This window comes from Diadema antillarum, unplaced genomic scaffold (assembly GCF_040938485.1).
Source record: "Diadema antillarum isolate AM-2024a unplaced genomic scaffold, OU_Dant_1.0 seq00000847_RagTag, whole genome shotgun sequence".
NCBI classification, from domain to species: Eukaryota; Metazoa; Echinodermata; class Echinoidea; order Diadematoida; family Diadematidae; genus Diadema; species Diadema antillarum.
In genome coordinates, this window is record NW_027271721.1 from 1,743,707 (window position 1) to 1,765,634 (window position 21,928).

Below are 21,928 nucleotides of genomic sequence, written 5' to 3' on the forward strand. Positions count from 1 at the left end.
TTTTTCTTCTTTTTTTCATGCGGCATTGCAGCTGGCTGGTATATCACATATAGGAATTGCAATTGTTCATGTTTTCCATTTTTCGAATCTTTCCCCGTGTCTACGGAAGCCGGAATGTTTAAACCCTAACATTATGTCGTATTCACAACATCACTCCCATGTCAAAATTGCTATTAGAGCAACTGCTATAGTGTGCAGCATGTGGTTACTTGTTCTCATTTTATCAGACACATACATATAATATATATGTGAGAAGAATCTTCTGTACCCCCGAATATTAATAGTCATTCTCTTTTGTTTATCCTTACTTTTGGTCTTTAATTTTTCCCGTGCTCCTCATCCTGTACCCCACACTAGGCTTTTGTTGGGACCTACACTCAACAAGCTTTGCTTTTTAGTAGGTTCCATCGTATTTCTCTTTGCATTCTTTACTTTGATTGAAAATGACACATCGACCGCTATGTATTATGTTTGTATTCCTATGTCTTTATGTATGTATCCAAACTGGACATTCTGTATTATCATATTTTGTTATATCATGTATTCTTCATCGAGAAATACGAAAATAAAATTGAAATTGAAATTTATCTCAATGCATTGCATGAATCTTGCAGTATATAAATATATATATATGTAATATATATATATATATATATATATATATATATATGTTGTAACGGAAATGTTATTTTATTAAACAACTGGCAGGGAGACTACTACTCCTCCTCCTACCTCTCTCATCTCCCCCTTTGCCCATCTCATCCTCCCTCATCTGAACATGTCTTCATCCTCTTTCCCTTTCTTTCCCCCTCTCTCTTTCCCCTGGTACTCTCCCCGGCAGGTTGGGTTCTTATCTATGTTCAGTGATAGGGCAGTAGCCTAAAACAAAGAAAGTGTTGTGAACGTGGCGGTGCCAGGTAAAAATGGCAGAGGTAAAAATGGCAGGGGTAAAAATGGCAGAGGTAAAAATGGCAGAGGTAAAAATGGCAGAGGTAAAAATGGCAGAGGTAAAAATGGCAGGGGTAAAAATGGCAGAGGTAAAAATGGCAGAGGTAAAAATGGCAGAGGTAAAAATGGCAGAGGTAATGATGGCAGAGGTAAAAATGGCAAGGGTAAAAATGGCAGGGGTAAAAATGGCAGAGGTAAAAATGGCAGGGGTAAAAATGGCATAGGTAAAAACGGCAGGGGTAAAAATGGCATAGGTAAAAATGGCAGAGGTAAAAACGGCAGAGGTAAGAATGGCACAGGTAAAAATGGCAGAAGTAAAATGTCAGAAGTAATGAGAGCGATTTCGTCAGATATAAACGTGTGAAGAGGTTTGGATTGATAACCTAGCCAGAGCAAACTGTATTTATCGAATTTTCAAATACAAATTGCAGATTTGAAGAATATTGATTGAATTATGTTTTAAAGAGATTAGAGCACTTGCATTATTCTGAGTTTGATTCAATTGCAGTGGCGTAATCTCTCTCTGTGCAGGAAATAATAAACCAGCTAAGAGCCCAGTAGGCCTATGGGAAATTACTTTTATTATTCAGTATTATTATCATTATTATTGTTATCATTATTTTTATTATCATTATTATCTATCATTATAAGGGGGTTCCAACAATGCTGCAAAGCCCTTAAACAGTACATGTATAATCCTACGTTGTTTCGCCAAATGAAGTTATCACACACACACACACACAAACACACACACACACACATGTCACACACAAACCCAATTTTGGTGTAAACATAATTACACGCAGATACACATACTCTCCCTTACACACTCTTACACAAACGAATTCCGCTCACGTCCAGGCTATACACTAATTGTCATTTTTTTTTCAGTTTTTGAACTGTTTAGTGTAAAGAAGTGAAGGGGACATAGGGTAGTCGAAGCAAACCGCTAATTTTTCACCTGTTCAATATTATTTTCTCACATTCAGGTTTCGTAGGAGCCTATTTATCTCACAAGGCCTGATCACGACATAATGTAGAAGTAAAAATACAAAACGCAAAAAACAAACTACAGCAGATGTATCGGCAGACATAAGTAAGCTCTTGCAAAATATTTTATTACATTGTTCAAGTATCACATGGCGCAAAAACAAATATCTCGAAGTTAATTAACACTTTGTGGTCACTTTACAAACTTATGCCTATTAAAACTGGAGACGAACTTTCGCAATAAACTGGTCTAGTGAGAGTAAAAACTGATAGTTTGCCATGGGATTTCTTTCAATCATTGTTGAACGAATCCGCAGGCGAAAAAATTTAGATGTTTGATGCCTTTCAAACTTTATAGCTGTTGCTTCAATGTCAGATTCCATTATGTTGTCAACATGGTGTGTTGCTAAAGATTGGTAGATTCAGCCACCGAAAATGACGTTGTACCCTCGTCATACAACAACAGTAAGAAAATCCAATTCAATCCCATTCAGGTAGATTGAAATCACCGCCTATGACTACCATTAGATCGCGATTCAATTTACACAGCCATCGCTGAAGCTTTGCAAGACTCTCTTTACATGTGCCGCGGGGAGAAATGTAACACTCCGCTATTAAATTTCTCCCAGTGGTAACAGAAACAGTAAAAGATCCGTGCCAATTTTTCATACCTGCATGTCTGTTATCAAGCAATTTTATTTTCAGAAGTTTGCACACTTTTAAAAATACTTATTAATATAGTATAGGACCTTCTAGATCTAAAGTGAGTTTGATATTTTACTGACAAGATACCTGTAGAGCTGTATAGTGGTTAATATGTCCATTTTCAGGTGTACCGAGGCTCATCTTTTTACTGATATATTATCGGATTGTTGACTGGCCGAGCATTTTCAAGTTACATGAGTGTCCCATATTTCTTCCCGTGTCCCATTTCTCCCCGGTCTCCCCCGTGCTTTGTTTCAGGAGAAGAAGGCACGAAAAGCGCGTATTGCGAGAAAGGTGTCAGAAACATGAAGAAAAAAAAAAATCTCTGTCACTTTTACCTCGTCCTCTTGCATTTCAACGACTAAATTTTTATCAATGGCGTTTTTATCTCTAGCATTTTGACCACTGACATTTCGACCACTGATAACTTTACCTCTGACTGCCATTTTTACCTCTGCCATTTTTACCCCTGCCATTTTTACCCCTGCCATTTTTACCACTGCCATTTTTACCCCTGCCATTTTTACCTCTGCCATTTTACCTCTGCCATTTTTACCTCTGCCATTTTTACCTCTGCCATTTTTACCTCTGCCATTTTTACCTCTGCCATTTTTACCTCTGCCATTTTTACCTCTGCCATTTTTACCTCTGCCATTTTTACCTCTGCCATTTTTACCCCTGCCATTTTTACCCCTGCCATCTTTACCTCTGCCATTTTTACACCGAACCGAAAGTGGCAGCCTCTCCGGAACTGACCATGGACAAAGCACAGAGGCAGGGGCAATGTCAAAGGTATAAAATGCCATTGCACTGCAGTCTTAGATTGAGAGAGCTTCAGAGTTCACAGAGTTTAGAGAGTTCCGAAAAGTTACAAGAGTTACAAGAGTTATATCAGGAGCTCAGAGTTTGTACACCAGAGCTAACAGAGCTACTACAGGTGATCCTGCAATAAAAGGAAGCAGAACAGCTTAACAGCAAGGTAACTACAATGGCTCCTACTTTTCTTATTTACTAGCCTACTTCTTGATCATGTTGATGGTGTATGAACTATGATCTGTATGAGTGAAGAAAATGCATGGTGCTGATTGTGAGAGTGGGTGACTCTGTGATGTGCCTGATGCTAGCTCGCTGAAGACACATATAGACCGCACAGGGAAAAACGCTACAAATGGTGGCAGCGGTGGGATGTCACTGTGGCATGATGATGGTAATCACTGTGTTCACCAGCTTTACAGTCATAGCCATGCATTTATAGTCATGTACGTCGTATTGGTCAGAATGGGTCTAGGAACACTACCCCCTGGAAAACCACCCTCCGGATAACTACCACCCGGATAATTACCCCCCAGGACAATTCCCCCCTAGGGCAACTACCCCCCGGACAACTACCCTCCAAGGGCAATTACCCTCCAGGGTAATTACCCCCTAGGACAACTACCCCCCGGAACAAGAGTTCTGTGGGGAAAACCCGCTGCTATAATTATCATAAAGGTCACAGTGAAAAGGTCATGATAAGCAGAGGTGCTCATTTCATAGCTCCAGACCGTTTTGGGAGTGCTTTGTAATGATGTCCTCCGTTTCTCTAAACTCTAAATACTCTGTCCGGGTATTTAGAAAGTAAGACCACATTCAATCGAAGCTGTGCTCGCCTCCCTTCAGGCTGAACCGATTACAGGTTGTGATCTCATGCCTCGATGTACTTCAGAACCAGACATAAAATTAATCAGCAAGATCGAACCCGGAAGTACGGCATACTTGGTAAGCATAATCTAGATAAAACGATAGCCACACACGTACCCGTGTATACTTGTGCGTAACACGTATGGTTTTACAATGCATGAGCACTAAATATAGGCTTAGAATTGATTCTTCCTTGTTTGTTGTTGCTAACATTTCTGTTATGGTTTTGCTGTTTGATCTAAAATGTTTAATCCCTCGACCTATATTATAAGTTGTAATAAATTTGTAAAACAGAAAAACTGGAACATAGGCTTTCCTTTAAATGCTATTTGAACAGAGCTATTACTCACTTTCTGCTTTGGCAATAAGTCAGTGTCTAACGATCGTATTACAAATCTATGCAAAAAGATAAGATGTTAACGAATTAGGAGACACGAGTAAAGAGAACTTGGCACAAGTCAGAATTCTTAAGGACTTCCTTTTTCTTTTTTTTAACTGTGTTAACAGTGCGACCTACTAAATCAATTTCTTTTCCTAACTTAGACTGACGCACGCGAGAGAGATGACTATTCATCCTTGTATTTGGAACTCGATCGTAGTGTAGTGCAGATAAAGAACAAAATTAGTCTAAATGATAATGCTGTTAGACACATTTCCTTTCCTCAAATGCACTTTAGCGCTAGATAGCCTCTTAGAAGTTTTTAACATGACAGTGAAAAAATTAGGAAAATTATAAACACAAGGCTGTTGATAATTTGTACACTACATATAGCCAGAATGTAAGATAGCACATATTATTTTCAGCTTGTATGGGGAAAATTGTTAATAGAGTTACATCTTGGGACGTTTATATCCATAGTGCTTAATGGCAATATCCGTCTCTTCTTCCTTGTTCTCTTTCTATTGGGACTTTGGTATCAAGGGTGTAATTGCTTTATTCCTCAAAGAATAAATTGTGGAGATTTCATGACCTAAAAGCGAACATTTCTTCAGAAAGAGGAGCAACAAGGATGTTGGGTGAGAGCGCCACCCTGTCACTGCTCTGTCAATATTTTTTCTCTATCTCTTTTTTTTTTTTGCTCTTTTGTGGGGGTGGGATGAGTCAACTTCTATTTAAATAAGTATATATTCTAATCACAAATGAAAGGATGCTCTCCTAGACCTAAATGACGTAAGCATCTCTTCATAAAACTTCGCACAAGACAGCACTAAGTGTTCAAGCACAAATGGGGTTATTTACCGATAATGGCTGCAAGGAGAAAAAAGGAAGCTATGACAATCAAATCGTTCACGTAGTCTCATTTCTCTCGACGCCAAATAAAAATGGCATGTGCATAAACCTAGTTATGAGATTAAGTCCAAAGTAACTACTTGGATCACAACTGACTGCCTTCTTCTCTACTCAGTTACTTTATTCTGTTTTTCTCTGCACCATTTGTTGATTCAATTTCTTTAACATCGAAGGCTGTTACACTTTCCTATGAAAATACTGCTACCGGCTTTGTTTCTCAACTCGTATTTGATTGATCCCAGGATATATATATATATATATATATATATATATATATATATATATTCTGATATTCTCTTTGTACGTGTATGGCAACTCGCTGGAGGACAAACATTGCGCTATACACAGGGTCATGATTAAATGAGCCATCCCTCAAATAGCAACTCAGATCACCTCATCACATTTTTGTGAGTGCATTTGTGAGGCTTTGCTTCTTGTTTGACTAATGCTCATTTCAGGTCTCAAATAGTGATACTAAATTATAGCATATTTCTAAAGTGGTACAATTGTATGACAGACTCACGGGATAACTGGCTGTGGCCTCATGAGAAGTTGTGGGGTTCACTTAAATGAGCAGGCATAAATCAGCAATATTGAACCCGACAATAAAGCATGCTTGGTACATGATAAATGGTATTCGCACAAGTATCTTAATTTATTTTTCATTACTTTGTTCGGTCTTACGAATGCAAAATTCTTTCGACATGCCTCTCATTCACTTTCCTTTTGTATGAATACTGATATTATATTTCGGCTAGTCCTTGTTGATGTGTTTACCTCTTTGTGTTCTTGTTGCTTTTAGGCAGACAACCACCATGGCAACGTTTCATCAAATCAGCAGCCAGAATCTGGAGTGTCCTATCTGCCTGGCACTTTTCAACCAACCTAAATCACTGACATGTTCTCACATCTTCTGCAAAGACTGTCTGGAAAGTATCTTTCAAACTCAGCCAAACCAACCCATAGCATGCCCTGTGTGCAGGAGAGAAACGCCCTTACCCAGTGGAGGTGTGAGTAAGTTACAAACAAACGTACCCCTAAGTTCTCTGGTGGACGAAGTGAAAACCAAGAGTCCAACATGTTCAGTTTGTGAGACGGACGAAAAGCCACCAGCTGTGTCATACTGTCAGGACTGTGGGAAATATATGTGTAAAGTCTGTGAGAAAAGCCACTCTACCTGGACACCGTTCTCTATCCACACAATAGTAGCCATGAGCGAGGTGCTCTCAGGGAAAGTTCCAATTAAGAGGCGACGGAAATGTAAGAAACATCCTAATGAGGATGAAGACTGTTTCTGCCCTAATTGCCGAGAGTACACGTGCAGTAAATGTTGGATGCTGAAGCATTTGCAAGAGGGACACAAGCTGGAAGAGGCAGCTATCCATGAAGAGAAATTAATGAAAAATATCGAGGAATTGAAAGAAAGAACAACTTCAAAGAAAACAACCGTTGAAACCCATATCGAGTTCATAGAGACACAACGCAATGAAATAAACACTATGCTGAGAAAGCTCGATGATGACATCGACAAGACGTACGAGGAATACATGGAACTGTTGTCAGCCAGAAGAGAGACCCTGAAATGTCAAGTGAAACGATGGTCTGAAAAACTTGAGAAGGAATTACAAGTCATGGAGGAAGAGAGTCGGCAATCAGTCAGTCAAATGGACGCTATGGAAGAGCTGGTTAAAAACGGCATGAAGGTACCGCTGGAGAAAGACGCTTTGTTTGCACACGACACGCTGTGCGAGAACTTGAAGAGCTTTCTTGGACAAGATGATCCTGACGACCAATCAGCGAGAGGCGTGACAGAACGTGCTCAGAAGATTTCATTCCGTAGATACGTGAAGGTCAATGAACTTTGCCTTGGAGACCTGAAAAGGTGGGATGCCAAAGCAGACGTAGAGCTCCCAGTCAAAGACAGCATGAACTGTATTACTCGTGCACGAGACGGTATGATGGCGGTGGGATCGTATGATGGTGGAATCCATTTCTACTCCCCTGATGGCGAGTTACAGCAGACCGTGTTGAAGGATGTACTTGTCAGGAGAATTGGATTCCTGTCTGATGGTCGAAGTGTTGTACGAGACTTTAAAAACAAGATGTCACTCTACACTGCACAGTGGGAGAAGCTTGACGTTACGTTTGAGACGATGAGTGTGGATGAAGGAGGGCTTGGTGGTCTCACTGTGGATAGAGATGATAATATCTACGTAGGTTATGAGATGGCCAAGAAGGTGCAGGTATTTACCCCACAGGGAGGTAAGACAGTCAGGGAAATATCGTGTGATGGATACACACCTGTGCAATTATTCTCCTGTCATACTACGGGGAAACTGATTCTGACAAGCTCATTAGGAGTCGTGTGTCTTGATGGTAAGGGGAAGAAGGAGAATGTCTTGAAGAAGGAGGAGGGTATGGTTGCCCACCCAGCTGTTTGTCGAGATGATTCGGTCATTGTAGCCTGGGTGAAGCACAAGGAGGGTCTCGTTCGTATCGCTCGATACACGATGGATTTAGAGCACGTGCACAATATCATCACTGATTTCAAGATACAAAAAACGGAAAGAAATTGGTACTTTCTACAAGAGTTTGAGAGTGGTGAGATAGCTCTCTGCACTGCAGATAGACTCTACATATTTCAATCGCTATCATGCCAAATTTAAATCTCGCAATCGACGTTACTAATTTTATTTCCACATTTCTTTGGAAGAAATAATCCATATAGAGATGACATATCTGAATGGTAATACATTAGCACTCAAATTTATGGCTATTGATTTTACATCTACCCCACCTACCTTCATGAATGATCATTCATATATATTTTTCATACTGTTGCTAGGTATTTCGAGAGGTACAAGTAATGATAGGATGATTAATATTTCCAGAAGTCAATATTTAGTAACATTTCATGTTTCCTGATGTCATTTCTCATTACATAAAGCTATAAATCTTTTTTTCCCCTCTGGGCATGACATTGTTTTGTTTTGTTTTTATTCAACATGTAATAGGGTATATGTCTGTTTTATGCCATGCTGAAGTATGAATACGAACTGTGAAATTATGGAATGGTGTATACAGACGACATTGACATGTACATTATATGGTATAATGAAATATATATATATATATATATATATATATATATAATGAATACGCCTATATATAATAAGGTTTGTAAAAGATGCTCTAAAACATGAATGTACAAATTTTCTTTACATTACGATGTTGAACGTAGCGTTTCCTCCCTTTAAGTAGGCATATCTTTTAAAGGGATCGTATAGTTTTGGTTGAGAATTAACTTCAGATTTTTATTATTTTTAGGTGATAGTGAGAAACCTCTTATGAAATATGAAAGAGCATGTAATTCCATTAGGATTTCAACGTTCATTTGATGAAAATTGAATTTGAAATGGCTGAGATATAAAAAAAACCCAAAAGAGAGTGATCCTAATAAAGTGTGGGACCCACATTTTAATTTTTATTACGATCGTTTTGTTTTAGTTTGTTTTTGGATGTTTAGGCTATTCCAAACCCGATTTTCATCAAATAAACTTTGAATTCCTCTTTAATTATGCTATGTATTATTTCATTTTTTTTATCTTGCAAAAAACAAAACAAAAAAACAAAAACAGTTAAAGCCCAGTTATCATCTCCACCAATACTGTACCATTCTTAGTTGAGGAATTTCGTAGCAGAAATTTCCAGTGTGTCATGCTGGCTATATGCTGGCAGTTTTATAAAGAACGTTTGTATCCCACCTCCCTCCCCCCCCCCCACCTCCCTCTCTCTCTCTCTCTCTCCGTCTCTCTCTCTCTCTCTCTCTCTCTGTTGTCACTTGTGTATAATTGTGTGTGTATTTTGAGAGTGAACTTATGTTTTCGCAAAACACAGTGTCTGAGAAATTGTACTTGCATTTCAAGCCTTTTATTCGATACTAAAATACACACAGTGTACTACAAGTACGCACACCCATCAGTAATAATGTCGAGGTTTACCGTGTACTTAAAGGACCAGTTGACCTTTGGGAACATTGATTTATAAAAAAAAAGTTCAAGATATCACATTTGATGCATATGTGTAGGTTTGTTTTATCACAAAACATCTTAGCACGTAAAAGTTATGCAATGAAGCCTAAAATGTAAGGAGATATCAGTATTTTTCTCATTAACCGTAACTGTAGACTGTTAAGTCTGGAAGCATATCTTTATAACCATTGTTCACATTTTGTACATTTAACAATACGTAGCATCGATTATACAGATTCAAATATTTACAGTGGTTGTTTCTATCCTTAACTCACATTTTAGAACTATTTTAAAGCAGTAATGCTTGGTTTTTGTTTCTTCTGCAAATGGTAAATTATGCCTTTAACAAGCTCTATACGGTGGACCGTTGACGTTAACTATTGTACCAATTATTGTACAAGTTCCAAAGTAGCCACCATTAGAAGGATTTCAGTGTCTACACCATGTAGACGTGTCATTTCGTGAAATACAAGGTAATATTATGCAATAATAATAATAATAATAATGAAAAGGTCTCATTCACCCAGGGCATAGCCTCTTCAGTGTTGCCAGTGCTCTGCCAGAGGGTTCTGCTATTATTATCATCCTAGTTGTGTTCCACCCCGGGTACCCATTTATACACCTGGGTCGAGAGGGACGTGGTGGGTAAAGATATCTTGTCCAAGGACGTAGGCACTACGCGGAAATCGAACTCGGTTTCTTCGAACGGGAGTCGGGAGCCCTATCTACTATGCCACAGCGCCCAACAGCGCAATGATAGTAACAGCGCAATGATAGTAACAGCTATACCGTAATACGAAAGGACTACGCGTATCTCCACCTCATAGTGAATCGATTGGAAAGGTGAAATCTTCATTTATGAAGTTCGATTCATTAATGACGAGTGTCATTACTTTGTTCATCATGGTAAAAATTTTAAGATACATTGTATAACATTTGCAGTGTTCGATTAATAAAACCATATGAAGAATACCCGAGGAAATACAATGCTATACTTTTCTCTCTCTGTCCTAACGGTACAACACCACAAAGAAAATTGTGTCAAACATATACTTTAGTGACGTCGCATAATTATTTTGTAAGCTACTCATACTCTTCCTCATCTTTTTTGATGGTGTAAGAACGATGGAAAATGCCTCGTTCATTGTTACACAAAAACGTGAGAAAAGATATAGTTATAGAATGGAACTTTTTTGATGTTCACTGTTTGTTTGCATATTTCTCGTGTAAAACACAGAAAGAGAATTGAAATGAAACATTTATCTTTTTGTTTTAAGTCAGTGTATTGAAATAGAAGTGTCCATTAATTCCATGCTTCTCGTATTACATGGTGTGGGGAGAGCTACTCAAAACGAGAATGTAGTATAAAAGGATGTGGGTTGAACATGATTATTTCTGATATTTACATATTTTGAAAATGTCTCGAAATATTGTAATGGCAACCGGTGTATACCGAATTATTTGGGAACTATTAAGCCGTTGTGTCACATTGGCAAGATGTTCTCCATGTAAACAATGAATGCACCATGTACAGACAATACATTAGACAAGTACTCCCACTTCTTAAAGGGACACAGTCCTCACGAAATTTAAAAAAATATGTTGTTGTTGGTACCTCCAATGAACTACTTTCACCAAAAACAAACTTTCAAATCACCAAATAAGCTCGTACATTTTGGTTGAAAAAGTGTGACTCTGCATGGTGAATATGCTAATGAGCAAGTCTTGGCGGAGAGTCATGCGTCATCGATGCACAACTCTTCCCAGCCGTGTTCTGCTCGTTATCCGTACGCTCCCTAGTTTACCCGGATGCATGAAGACGTCGGTGGCTACTCCGACTCGTATTTGACATTGTTTCTACGTTGTGTGTGTGTGTGTGTGTGTGTGTTTGTGTGTGTGTGTGTGTGTGTGTGTGTGTATGTATTGTGTATTATATTCGCACGTGTGGACGGTACAACTAGATGATAGATCTACGGTAGATACGCGTACGCACGTACCCCGTACGCGGTTTGCCCTTCGCACTTTTCCAGTCTCAAGCGCAGCTGCAGCCCTGTCGCCGCTCATGCATGTTCTATAGTACGTACAGAGTGTACATATTGTAGGTAGAAACGATTCTACACAGGCCTGCTGCTAGTACACTATAGGGGCGACCACATTCAGCGTCGTCTGGTCAGGCTATCTTACATCAGTAGTTTGCTCGAATCGTGCAGAAAATTTCCCAGGAAAATCCTTTTTTCCGTCCCAGACCCACAAAAGTATCGTGAAAGGTGAGCTGTATGGCTGGGAAATATCGGTACAATGATGCCGAACATAAGAAACTTAGGGCCTACAAAATCTCGAAATCGTGTTGTGACCTACCTGTGCGTGGACAATTTGAGAAGCGATGTTTTTACGTGGACCGGCAGGCTGTGGCCCTCGGTTATAAACCGAGAAAACTCCTGAAACCAGATGCAATCCCGACCATTTGCTCACATGAGTTATAAAACAGAAACACCTCGAGCATCGACTTCGAAGAGAACCGAGGGAAAAAAGCGTAGAGAGGTAAGGAAAGTGGCTAGCTATGTTTAATTTACCGTGGGCCTGCAGCCGGGGTTGGACTGCAGTACAGTGCCACTGAGCTAGCTGCTGCCAGTGCCGACTGGACATGCACGGCAAAGTGGAGCGAAATCATATCCCTACGACCCCCTGTGTTTACCCTTCCCGGCTCACGTCATATTTTTTTTTTTTTTTTTTTTTTTTTGTCGAGGAAAGGCGATTATCTGACTACTTACAGAAATATTGAGATACAAACAATATTTTCTTTGAAGAATTCGACTCTCTCATGCACAGGTTATCTTCGGTTTGAATGCCAAAATCGACTGGACGGAGTCGAGTGTACTGTGTATACATTGGTATGGTAAGGATTTGCGCGCGAGAGTGGTTTCTACGCTAAGAAGTATGCAACACGGACGGAAGCTAGAAAAGGACCGTGCCTATTTGATGTCAAGTTCATGGTATATTTGGTTTAAAAATACATATAAATTTATGTTAACAATATTAATTTTTCGTGAATTATATATATCTAAGCTTGAAATATTTTGTTTGAAATTATAAAACCACAAACTTTCACATTATATGATAAAATTGCAACTAATCATTTGAACACTTAAATTGGTTTTTAGAGGCACGGCTGTCAACTTGGTGAGTAGGGCATGCACTACGTAGTATCTTTTTGCCGGTTCTTACACGATCGCTTGCAGGAATTATTTTTCAAAAATCGCGTACGGAGACAATTTTTGATGTCCAAGCGTATAAATTGGTGAAAGTTTATGTTTTTTACTCTTCTTAATTATCAGTACAGTGAAAATCTCAGGACTGCTTCCCTTTAAAGGCCGTGTCACACCAGCCTTGCGTGCGACTTGCAAAGAACAATTTTGACTACCCGCAGGTCCCCGTAAATGATCCGCACATGACAGTACCTAGCATGTATCTCAAAAGTAGTCGCCCGGAGGTGCGCACGCATAGTTTTTTACCCGCAACCGTGTTTAGGCCCTGTCACACCTTTCCGGGCAAGCCACTCGGGCTTGTTGCGTGTAGGGATTTTCTAGCATATCGGATATTCCTGAGGGCGGAAAAGGATTTGTGCGAGTCAGCGCATGTGTCTTACTTGCTGGACGCGTTATACTTGCGAGTATACTGTGTGACCTTTGTATACCAGTCGCGTGGGGGCTAACAACTCAGTGAAGGAATTCCTCTAATGGAATGGCTGAAATCTCACAGAATTTCATTATCTTGGCTGCATACGGGACTGCGAAGTACCTGCGTGGGAATTGCCTGGGAAGTACTGCCGCTAAGGGTCTCCTACTGGCGTTCTGCATGGACCTCTACGGGCATTCCCGCGACTCACCCGGAAAAAGTTTTGGTCATGCTCAAAACTTGGCTGCGGTTAAATCGGACTTGCGTGAGCACCTCCGGGCAACTACGCGCTAGATACTGTCAGGTGCGGACCAACTGCGGAGAGCTCCGGGGAGTATTTTTGTTTCCCCGCAAGTCAAGCCGCAGAAATTCCCCGTACGGTATGACAAGGCATGAATGAAAATTGCAAACATTCTTGTTCGCCCGCTGAAAATCTTCTACGTGCTGGAAACTACCTCCTCGCCACAAGCCCGCGTAGCTTGCCCGGAATGGTGTGACACGGCCTTAAGGCCGTGTCACACTGCCTTAAGGCCTTACGTGCCTTACGTGCCTTAAGGCCGTGTCACACCTTTCCGGGCAAGCCTTGCGTGCGACTTATGAAGAACAATTTTGACTACCCGGAGGTCCCCGGAATGAGCCGCACGTGACAGTACCTAGCACGTATCTCACTCGTAGTCACCCGGAGGTTGCACGCAACGTATCTCACTCGTAGTCACCCGGAGGTTGCACGCAAATCTTTTTACCCGCAACCATGTTTAATTTGTATGATGTACTTAAACTAGAAAGACTTAGTGTGCGTTGGAGAAAACACTCAGCATGCATTATGTACCAGATAACCCATAATTTTTGTCCATCATATTAAAAGCAGTATGTTTCATGTGCGTGAAACCCCATATGTAACGAGATCTGGCAAACATAAACTCAAACTCCCCAACCCATAACTAATTAAGGTATACGATCTTTGATCTATCGTGGCGCAAAATTATGGAATGACCTAGATATATATGGTAAATTTGTTTCAGTTGAGAGTTTTAAACGTTACTTGAAGACCATTCCAATTGCGTGGGATGCTTTACATTATTGAGTTTATGGCATTTTGATTTGGTATAATGTACGAGATATTATTTTTGTTTAGCTTTTTTTTTTTCTCTCTCTCTCTTCTTTTTTTTTTCCTCCCTACCTTTGATTTTTTCCCCTTATTGTTTGAGTTCGTTTTTTCCTTATTATGTACCTCGCGTATACTTATATTTGTTTACTGTTTCAGCTAAATTTGTGTATTTCTTGTACAGTCATTTTTTTCATTTGTTGTTGGTTTTTTTTTTTACAACTCTCCCCTATTGAATGTTTTGTGTGTTATTTTTACTTTGGTTGGACCCAAAAACAGCAATTTGCTGAAAGGGCTATCCATCCCACAAGTGGTAAATAAATAAATACAAATACAAAATACTCGCAAGTATAATTTAAGTAGAACGCGTCCAGCAAGTAAGACACATGCGCTGACTCGCTCAAATCCTTTTCCGCCCTCAGGAATGTCCGGTATGCTAGGAAATCCCTACACGTAACAAGCCCGAGTAGCTTGCCCTGAAAGGTGTGACAGGTTGCGGGTAAAAAATATGCGTGCGCACCTCCGGGCGACTACGGTTGAGATACATGCTAGGTACTGTCATGTGCGGATCATCTACGGGGACCTCCGGGTAGTCAAAATTGTTCTTTGCAAGTCGCACGCAAGGCTTGCCCGGAAAGGTGTGACACGGCCTTCAGGCCCTGTCACACCTTTCCGGGCAAGCTATGCAGACTTGTTGCGTGTAGGGATTTTCCAGCATACCGGAAATTTCTGAGGGCAAACAAGGATTTGCGCGAGTCAATGTATATATCTTACTTGCTGAACGCGTTCTATTCTAATCGCGGGTATACTGTGTGACCTTTGTACCAGTTGCGTGGGGGCTGACAACTCAGTGAAGGAATTCCTCTGAAGGAATGGCAGAAGTCCCACGGAATGTCATTATCTTGGCTGCATACGGGGACTGCGAAGTACCTGCGTGGTAGCTGCCTGAGAAGTGATGCTGCTAAGGGCCTCCTACTGGCGTTCTGCGTAGACCTCTCCGGGCATCCCCGCGACTCACTCGGAAAAAGTTTTGGTCATGCTCATAACTTGGCTGCGGTTAAATCGGACTTGCGTGAGCACCTCCGGGCAACTACGCGCTAGGTACTGTCAGGTGCGGACCAACTGGGGAGAGATCCGGGTAGCAAATTTGTTTCCCCTCTAGTCAAGCCGCAAAACTTCCCCGTCAAATACGGTATGACAAGGCCTTGAGCATGTTCAAAACTTATTCCGAGTGAGTCGTGGGGTTCGCTCGCAGAGGTACACACAGAACACCAGTAGGAGACCCTTACCGGCAGCACCTCACAGGCTACTCCAACGCAGGTACTTCTCAGTACCCATAAGTCGCTCGTAACAGAAAACGGATCGGTTTCAAAGCTCTCAAGCAGGTCACACGTAATGCACGCAATTAGAAGCTAAGTAGCACGCGTCTAGTAGGTAAGAAACAAGTGCGAAAATTGCAAACATTCTTGTTCTCCCGCGGAAAATCTCATCTGGATACTATATACCTCCTCGCAACAAGCCCGCGTAGCTTGCCCGGAAAGGTGTGACACGGCCTTTAATTAATTATTAATTTTAATTGATTTTTTTTTTACTGTTCTATATTCCACGTTTCAACAAATAAACCATTAACATGACAAGAAACTCCATGAATGAATCGTCGAATGCAACAAGTAAGATAATTAAGACATGTGAAATATGAGGAATCTATACATAAGCATTGCTTGTAGGGTGTAGACTTCCAGAAGCTCAATAATAAGGATTGACAGATCGGTTTCAAAGCTCTCAAGCAGGTCACACGTAATGCACGCAATTAGAAGCTAAGTAGCACGCGTCTAGTAGGTAAGAAACAAGTGCGAAAATTGCAAACATTCTTGTTCTCCCGCGGAAAATCTCATCTGGATACTATATACCTCCTCGCAACAAGCCCGCGTAGCTTGCCCGGAAAGGTGTGACACGGCCTTTAATTAATTATTAATTTTAATTGATTTTTTTTTTTACTGTTCTATATTCCATGTTTCAACAAATAAACCATTAACATGACAAGAAACTCCATGAATGAATCGTCGAATGCAACAAGTAAGATAATTAAGACATGTGAAATATGAGGAATCTATACATAAGCATTGCTTGTAGGGTGTAGACTTCCAGAAGCTCAATAATAAGGATGAATTCTTATAGGAAATTCATAGTTGAAAGGAATGACATAATTGTTATGAAAGAAGTGCAAAGTATGCACAAGTATAGAAAACCCACGGAAATAGAAATTATCGTTATAGATGTAGATTTAGAAAGTAAATTTTAGTTTATGTTATTAAAGTAACCATAGTAATTGTTATGATTTTCGAGAGCATTATAAAACGTGTTCAAAATAACTTTCGCTTTGATTTATTCTTATTTGTATTTCATATCAGGGACTTAGAATTTGCACAGGCCTTATGAGACATAATTTTCACGCAAGCTGAAAAAAAAAGCAAATAATTAAAAAAAAAATTCTGGAGTAAATCAGGTTGCTATAAACGAAGGCAAAGTCCAAAATTGATGTTATGAACGGTGTGTGAACGACCTAGGACGCCATATTACATTCATACTCTAAACACAATCAAACGAAAATAGTTTTCTAAATGAGTTGATCTCAGTTTCCTACTGTGATGCCTGTCCTGATCGTTGCTGTACTCTTTTTACATAACGACGGTAACTAACAACCGTAATTCATAAATCGTTCTCTTTCCAATGAATTTGCAAAAGTCAATGTCCCCAGCGTACCTCGCTTTATACGAGGCGATACATTACATGATGGGCTCTGACTTTCAGGTAGAGACAAACAGTGGGGGAAAACCCGCTGCTATAATTATCATAAAGGTCACAGTGAAAAAGGTCATGATAAGCAGAGGTGCTCATTTCATAGCTCCAGACCGTGTTGGGAGTGCTTTGTAATGATATGTCCTCCGTTTCTCTAAACTCTAAATACTCTGTCCGGGTATTTAGAAAGTAAGACCACGTTCAATCGAAGCTGTGCTCGCCTCCCTTCAGGCTGAACCGATTACAGGTTGTGATCTCATGCCCAGATGTACTTCAGAACCAGACATAAATCAGCAAGATCGAACCCGGAAGTACGGCATAATTATTACTTGGTAAGCATAATCTATATAGATAAAACGATAGCCACCCATGCACGTACCCATGTATACTTGTGCGTAACACGTATGGTTTTTGCAATGCATGAGCACTAAATATATTAGGCTTAGAATTGATTCTTCCTTGTTTGTTGTTGCTAACATTTCTGTTATGGTTTTGCTGCTTGATTTAAAATGTTTAATCCCTCAACCTATATAATAATTTGTAATACATTTGTGAAAGAGAAAAACTGGAACATTAGGCTTTCAAGTAAATGCTATTTGAATAGAGATATTGCTCACTTTCTCCTTTGGAAATAAATCATTGTCTAACAATCTTGTTACAAATCAATGCCAAAAAAAAAAAGAGGTTAACGAATTAGGAGACACGAGTAGAACTTGGCACAAGTCAGAAAACTTCAGGACCTCCTTTTTCTTTTCTTTTTACTGTGTTTACAGTTCGACCTATTAAATCACTTTCTTTTCCTAACTTAGACTGCAGCACGCGAGAGAGATGACTATTCATCCTTGTATTAAACAGAACTCGATCGTAGTGTCTGCAGATAAAGAACAAAATTAGTCTAAAAGATAATGCTGTTAGACACATTTCCTTTCCTCAAATGCACTTTAGCGCTGGATAGCCTCTTAGAAGTTTTTAACATGACAGTGAAAAAATTAGGAAGATTATAAACACAAGGCTGTTGATAATTTGTACACTATATAGCCAATGTAAGATAGCACATTATTATTTCAGCTCGTATGGGGAAAATTGTTAGTAGAGTTACATCTTGGGACGTTTATATCCATAGTGCTTAATGGTAATATCCGTCCCTTCTTCCTTGTTCATTTTCTATGGGGACTTTGGTATCAAGGATGTAATTGCTTTATTCCTCAAAGAATAAATTGTGGAGATTTCATGACCTAAAAGAGAACATTTGCTCAGAAAGAGGAACAACAAGGATGTTGGGTGAGAGCGCCACTCTTTCCCTGCTCTGTCAATATTCTTCCCCCCCCCCCCCCCCCCCCTCTCTCTCTCTCTCTCTCTCTTTGCTCTTTTGTCGGGGGGGGGGGGGGTGAGTCAACTTCTTATAGATAAGTGTATACTCTAATCACAAATGAAAGGATGCTATCCTAGACCTAAATGACGTAAGCATCTCTTTATAAAGTTGGCACAAGACAGCACTAAGTATTCAAGCACAAATAGGGTTATTCACCGATAATGGCTGCAAAGAGAAAAAAAAAGAAGCTATGACGATCAAATCTTTCACATAGTCTCATTTCTCTCGACACCAAATAAAAATGGCATGTGCATAAACCTAATTATGAGGTTAAGTCCACAGTAACTACTTAGGTCACAACTGACTGCCTTCTTCTCTTCTCAGTTACTTTATTCGGTTTTTCTCTGCACCATTTGTTGATACAATTTCTTTAATATCGAAGGCTTTTACACTTTCCTATGAAAATACTGCTTCCGGCTTTGTTTCTCAACTCGTATTTGATTGATCCCGGGATATATTATATTCTGATATTCTCTTTGTACGTGTATGGCAACTCGCTGGAGGACAAAATTTGAGTTATACATAGGGTCATGATTAAATGAGCCATCCCTCAAGAATGGCAGCTCAGATCACCTCATCACATTTTTGTGAGTGCATGGCTGTGCTTCTTGTTTGCATCTTTGACTAATGCTCATTTCAGATCTCAAATAGTGATACTAAATTATAGCATATTTCTAAAGTGGTACCATCGTATGACAGACTCACGGGATAACTAGCTGTGGTCTCCTATATATGACGTTGTTGGTTCCACTTAAATGAGCAGGCATAATCAGCAATATTGAACGCTACAAGAAAGCATATTTGGTACATGATAAACGGTATTCGCACAAGTATCTTAATTTATATTTCAAATAGTGATACTTTATATTTCATTACCTTGTTCGGTCTTACGAATGCAAAATTCTTTCGACACGCCTCTCATTCACTTTCCTTTTCTATTAATACTGATATTATATTTCAACTAGTCCTTGTTGATGTGTGTTTACCTCTATGTGTTCTTGTTGCTGTTAGGCAGACAACGACCATGGCAATGTTTCATCAAATCAGCAGCGAGAATCTGGAGTGTCCTATCTGCCTGGCACTTTTCAACCAACCTAAATCACTGATATGTTCTCACACCTTCTGCAAGGACTGTCTGGAAAGTATCTTTCAAACTCTGCCAAACCAACAAACTATAGCATGCCCTGTGTGCAGGGGGGAAACGCCCTTACCCAGTGGAGGTGTGAGTAAGTTACAAACAAACGTACCCCTAAGTTCTCTCGTGGACGAAGTGAAAGCCAAAAGTCCAACGTGCACAGTTTGTGAGACGGACGAAAAGCCACTAGCTGTGTCATACTGTCAGGACTGTGGGAAATATATGTGTAAAGCCTGTGAGAAAAGCCACTCTACCTGGACACCGTTCTCCATCCACACAATAGTAGCCATGAGCGAGGTGCTCTCAGGAAAAGTTCCAATCAAGAGGCGACGGAAATGTAAGAAACACCCTCATGAGGATGAAGACTGTTTCTGCCCCAATTGCCGGGAGTACACGTGCAGTAAATGTTGGATGCTGAAGCATTTGCAAGAGGGACACAAGCTGGAAGAGGCAGCTATCCATGAAGAGAAATTAATGAAAAATATCGAGGAATTGAAAGAAAGAACAACTTCAAAGAAAACAACCGTTGAAACCCATATCGAGTTCATAGAGACACAACGCAATGAAATAAACACTATGCTGAGAAAGCTCGATGATGACATCGACAAGACGTACGAGGAATACATGGAACTGTTGTCAGCCAGAAGAGAGACCCTGAAATGTCAAGTGAAACGATTGTCTGAAAAATTCGAGAAGGAATTAAAAGTCATGGAGGAAGAGAGTCGGCAATTAGTCAGTCAAATGGACGCTATGGAAGAGCTGGTTAAAAACGGCATGAAGGTACCGCTGGAGAAAGACGCGTTATTTGCGCACGACACGCTGTGCGAGAACTTGAAGAGCTTTCTTGGACAAGATGATCCTGACGAACAGATCACCGAGAGGTGTGACAGAACGAGCTCAGAAGATTTCATTCCGTAGATACGTGAAGGTCAATGAACTTTTGCTTGGAGACCTGAAAAGGTGGGATGTCAAAGTAGACGTAGAGCTCCCAGTCAAAAACAGCATGAACTGTATGACTCGTGCACAAGACGGTATGATGGCGGTGGGATCGTCTAAAGGAGGAATCCATCTCTACTCCCCTGATGGCGAGTTACAGCAGACCGTGCTGAAGGATGTACTTGTCAGGAGAATTGGATTCCTGTCTGATGGTCGAAGTGTTGTACCAAGGAGGTACTAGGCAAGTCCGCTTGCCTAGTACCTCCTTGGTTGTACGTGATATAAACAGCAAGATATCACTTTACACTCCACAGTGGGAGAAGCTTGACGTTACGTTCGAGACGATGAGTGAGAATGAAGGAGGTCTTGGTGATCTCACTGTGGATAGAGATGATGACATCTATGTGGGTTATATGAAGCTCAAGAAGATTCATGTATTTACCCCACAGGGAGGTAAGGCAGTCAGGGAAATAACGTGTGATGGATACGCACCTATGCAATTATTCTCCTGTCATACTACGGGGAAACTGATTCTGACAGACACATTAGAAGTCGTGTGTCTTGATGGTCAGGGGAAGAAGGAGAATGTCTTGAAGAAGAAGGAGGGTATGTTTGCCTGCCCAGCTGTTTGTCGAGATGATTCGGTCATTGTAGCCTGGGTGACGTACAAGGAGGATCTCGTTCGTATCGATCGATACACGATGGATTTAGAGTACGTGCATACCATCATCACTGATTTCAAGATACAAAAACCAGAAAGATATTGGTACTATCTACAAGAGTCTGAGAGTGGTGAGATAGCTCTCTGCACTTCAGATAGACTTTACATATTTCAATCGCTATCATGTCAAATTTAAATCTCGCAATCGATGTTACTAATTTTTTTCCACATTTCTTTGGAAGAAATAATCTGTATAGAGATGATTTATCTGAATGGTAATACATTAACACTCAAATTATATGGTTATTGGTTTTACGTGTATATACCGCGCCTACCTATACTACATGAATGATCATTCATATATTATTTATACTGTTGCTAGGTATTTCGAAAGATTCGTATAAATTATGATAGGATGAGTGATATTTTCCAGAAGTCAAAATTCAATATAACATCGCGTGTTTCCTGATGTCATTTCTCATAAAAGCTATAATTCTTGTTTGTTTTTTCCGTGCATGACACTGTTTTGTTTTGTTTTGTTTTATTCAACATTTAGGGTATATGTGTCTGTTCTATGCCGCGCTGAAGTATGAATACGAA

At 40.1% G+C, this 21,928-nt stretch overlaps 1 protein-coding gene across 1 annotated transcript; it reads left to right on the forward strand.

Annotated features, from left to right (window-relative positions):
* Positions 1–19,616: 19,616 nt before the first annotated feature.
* On the forward strand, positions 19,617–21,524 carry LOC139740353 (E3 ubiquitin-protein ligase TRIM45-like). Its single transcript, XM_071650946.1, has 3 exons — positions 19,617–20,612; positions 20,692–20,901; positions 20,957–21,524. Exons 1-3 carry the CDS (start codon positions 19,621–19,623, stop codon positions 21,522–21,524), a joined length of 1,770 nt encoding a protein of 589 aa, XP_071507047.1. The 5' UTR covers positions 19,617–19,620.
* Positions 21,525–21,928: the final 404 nt, after the last annotated feature.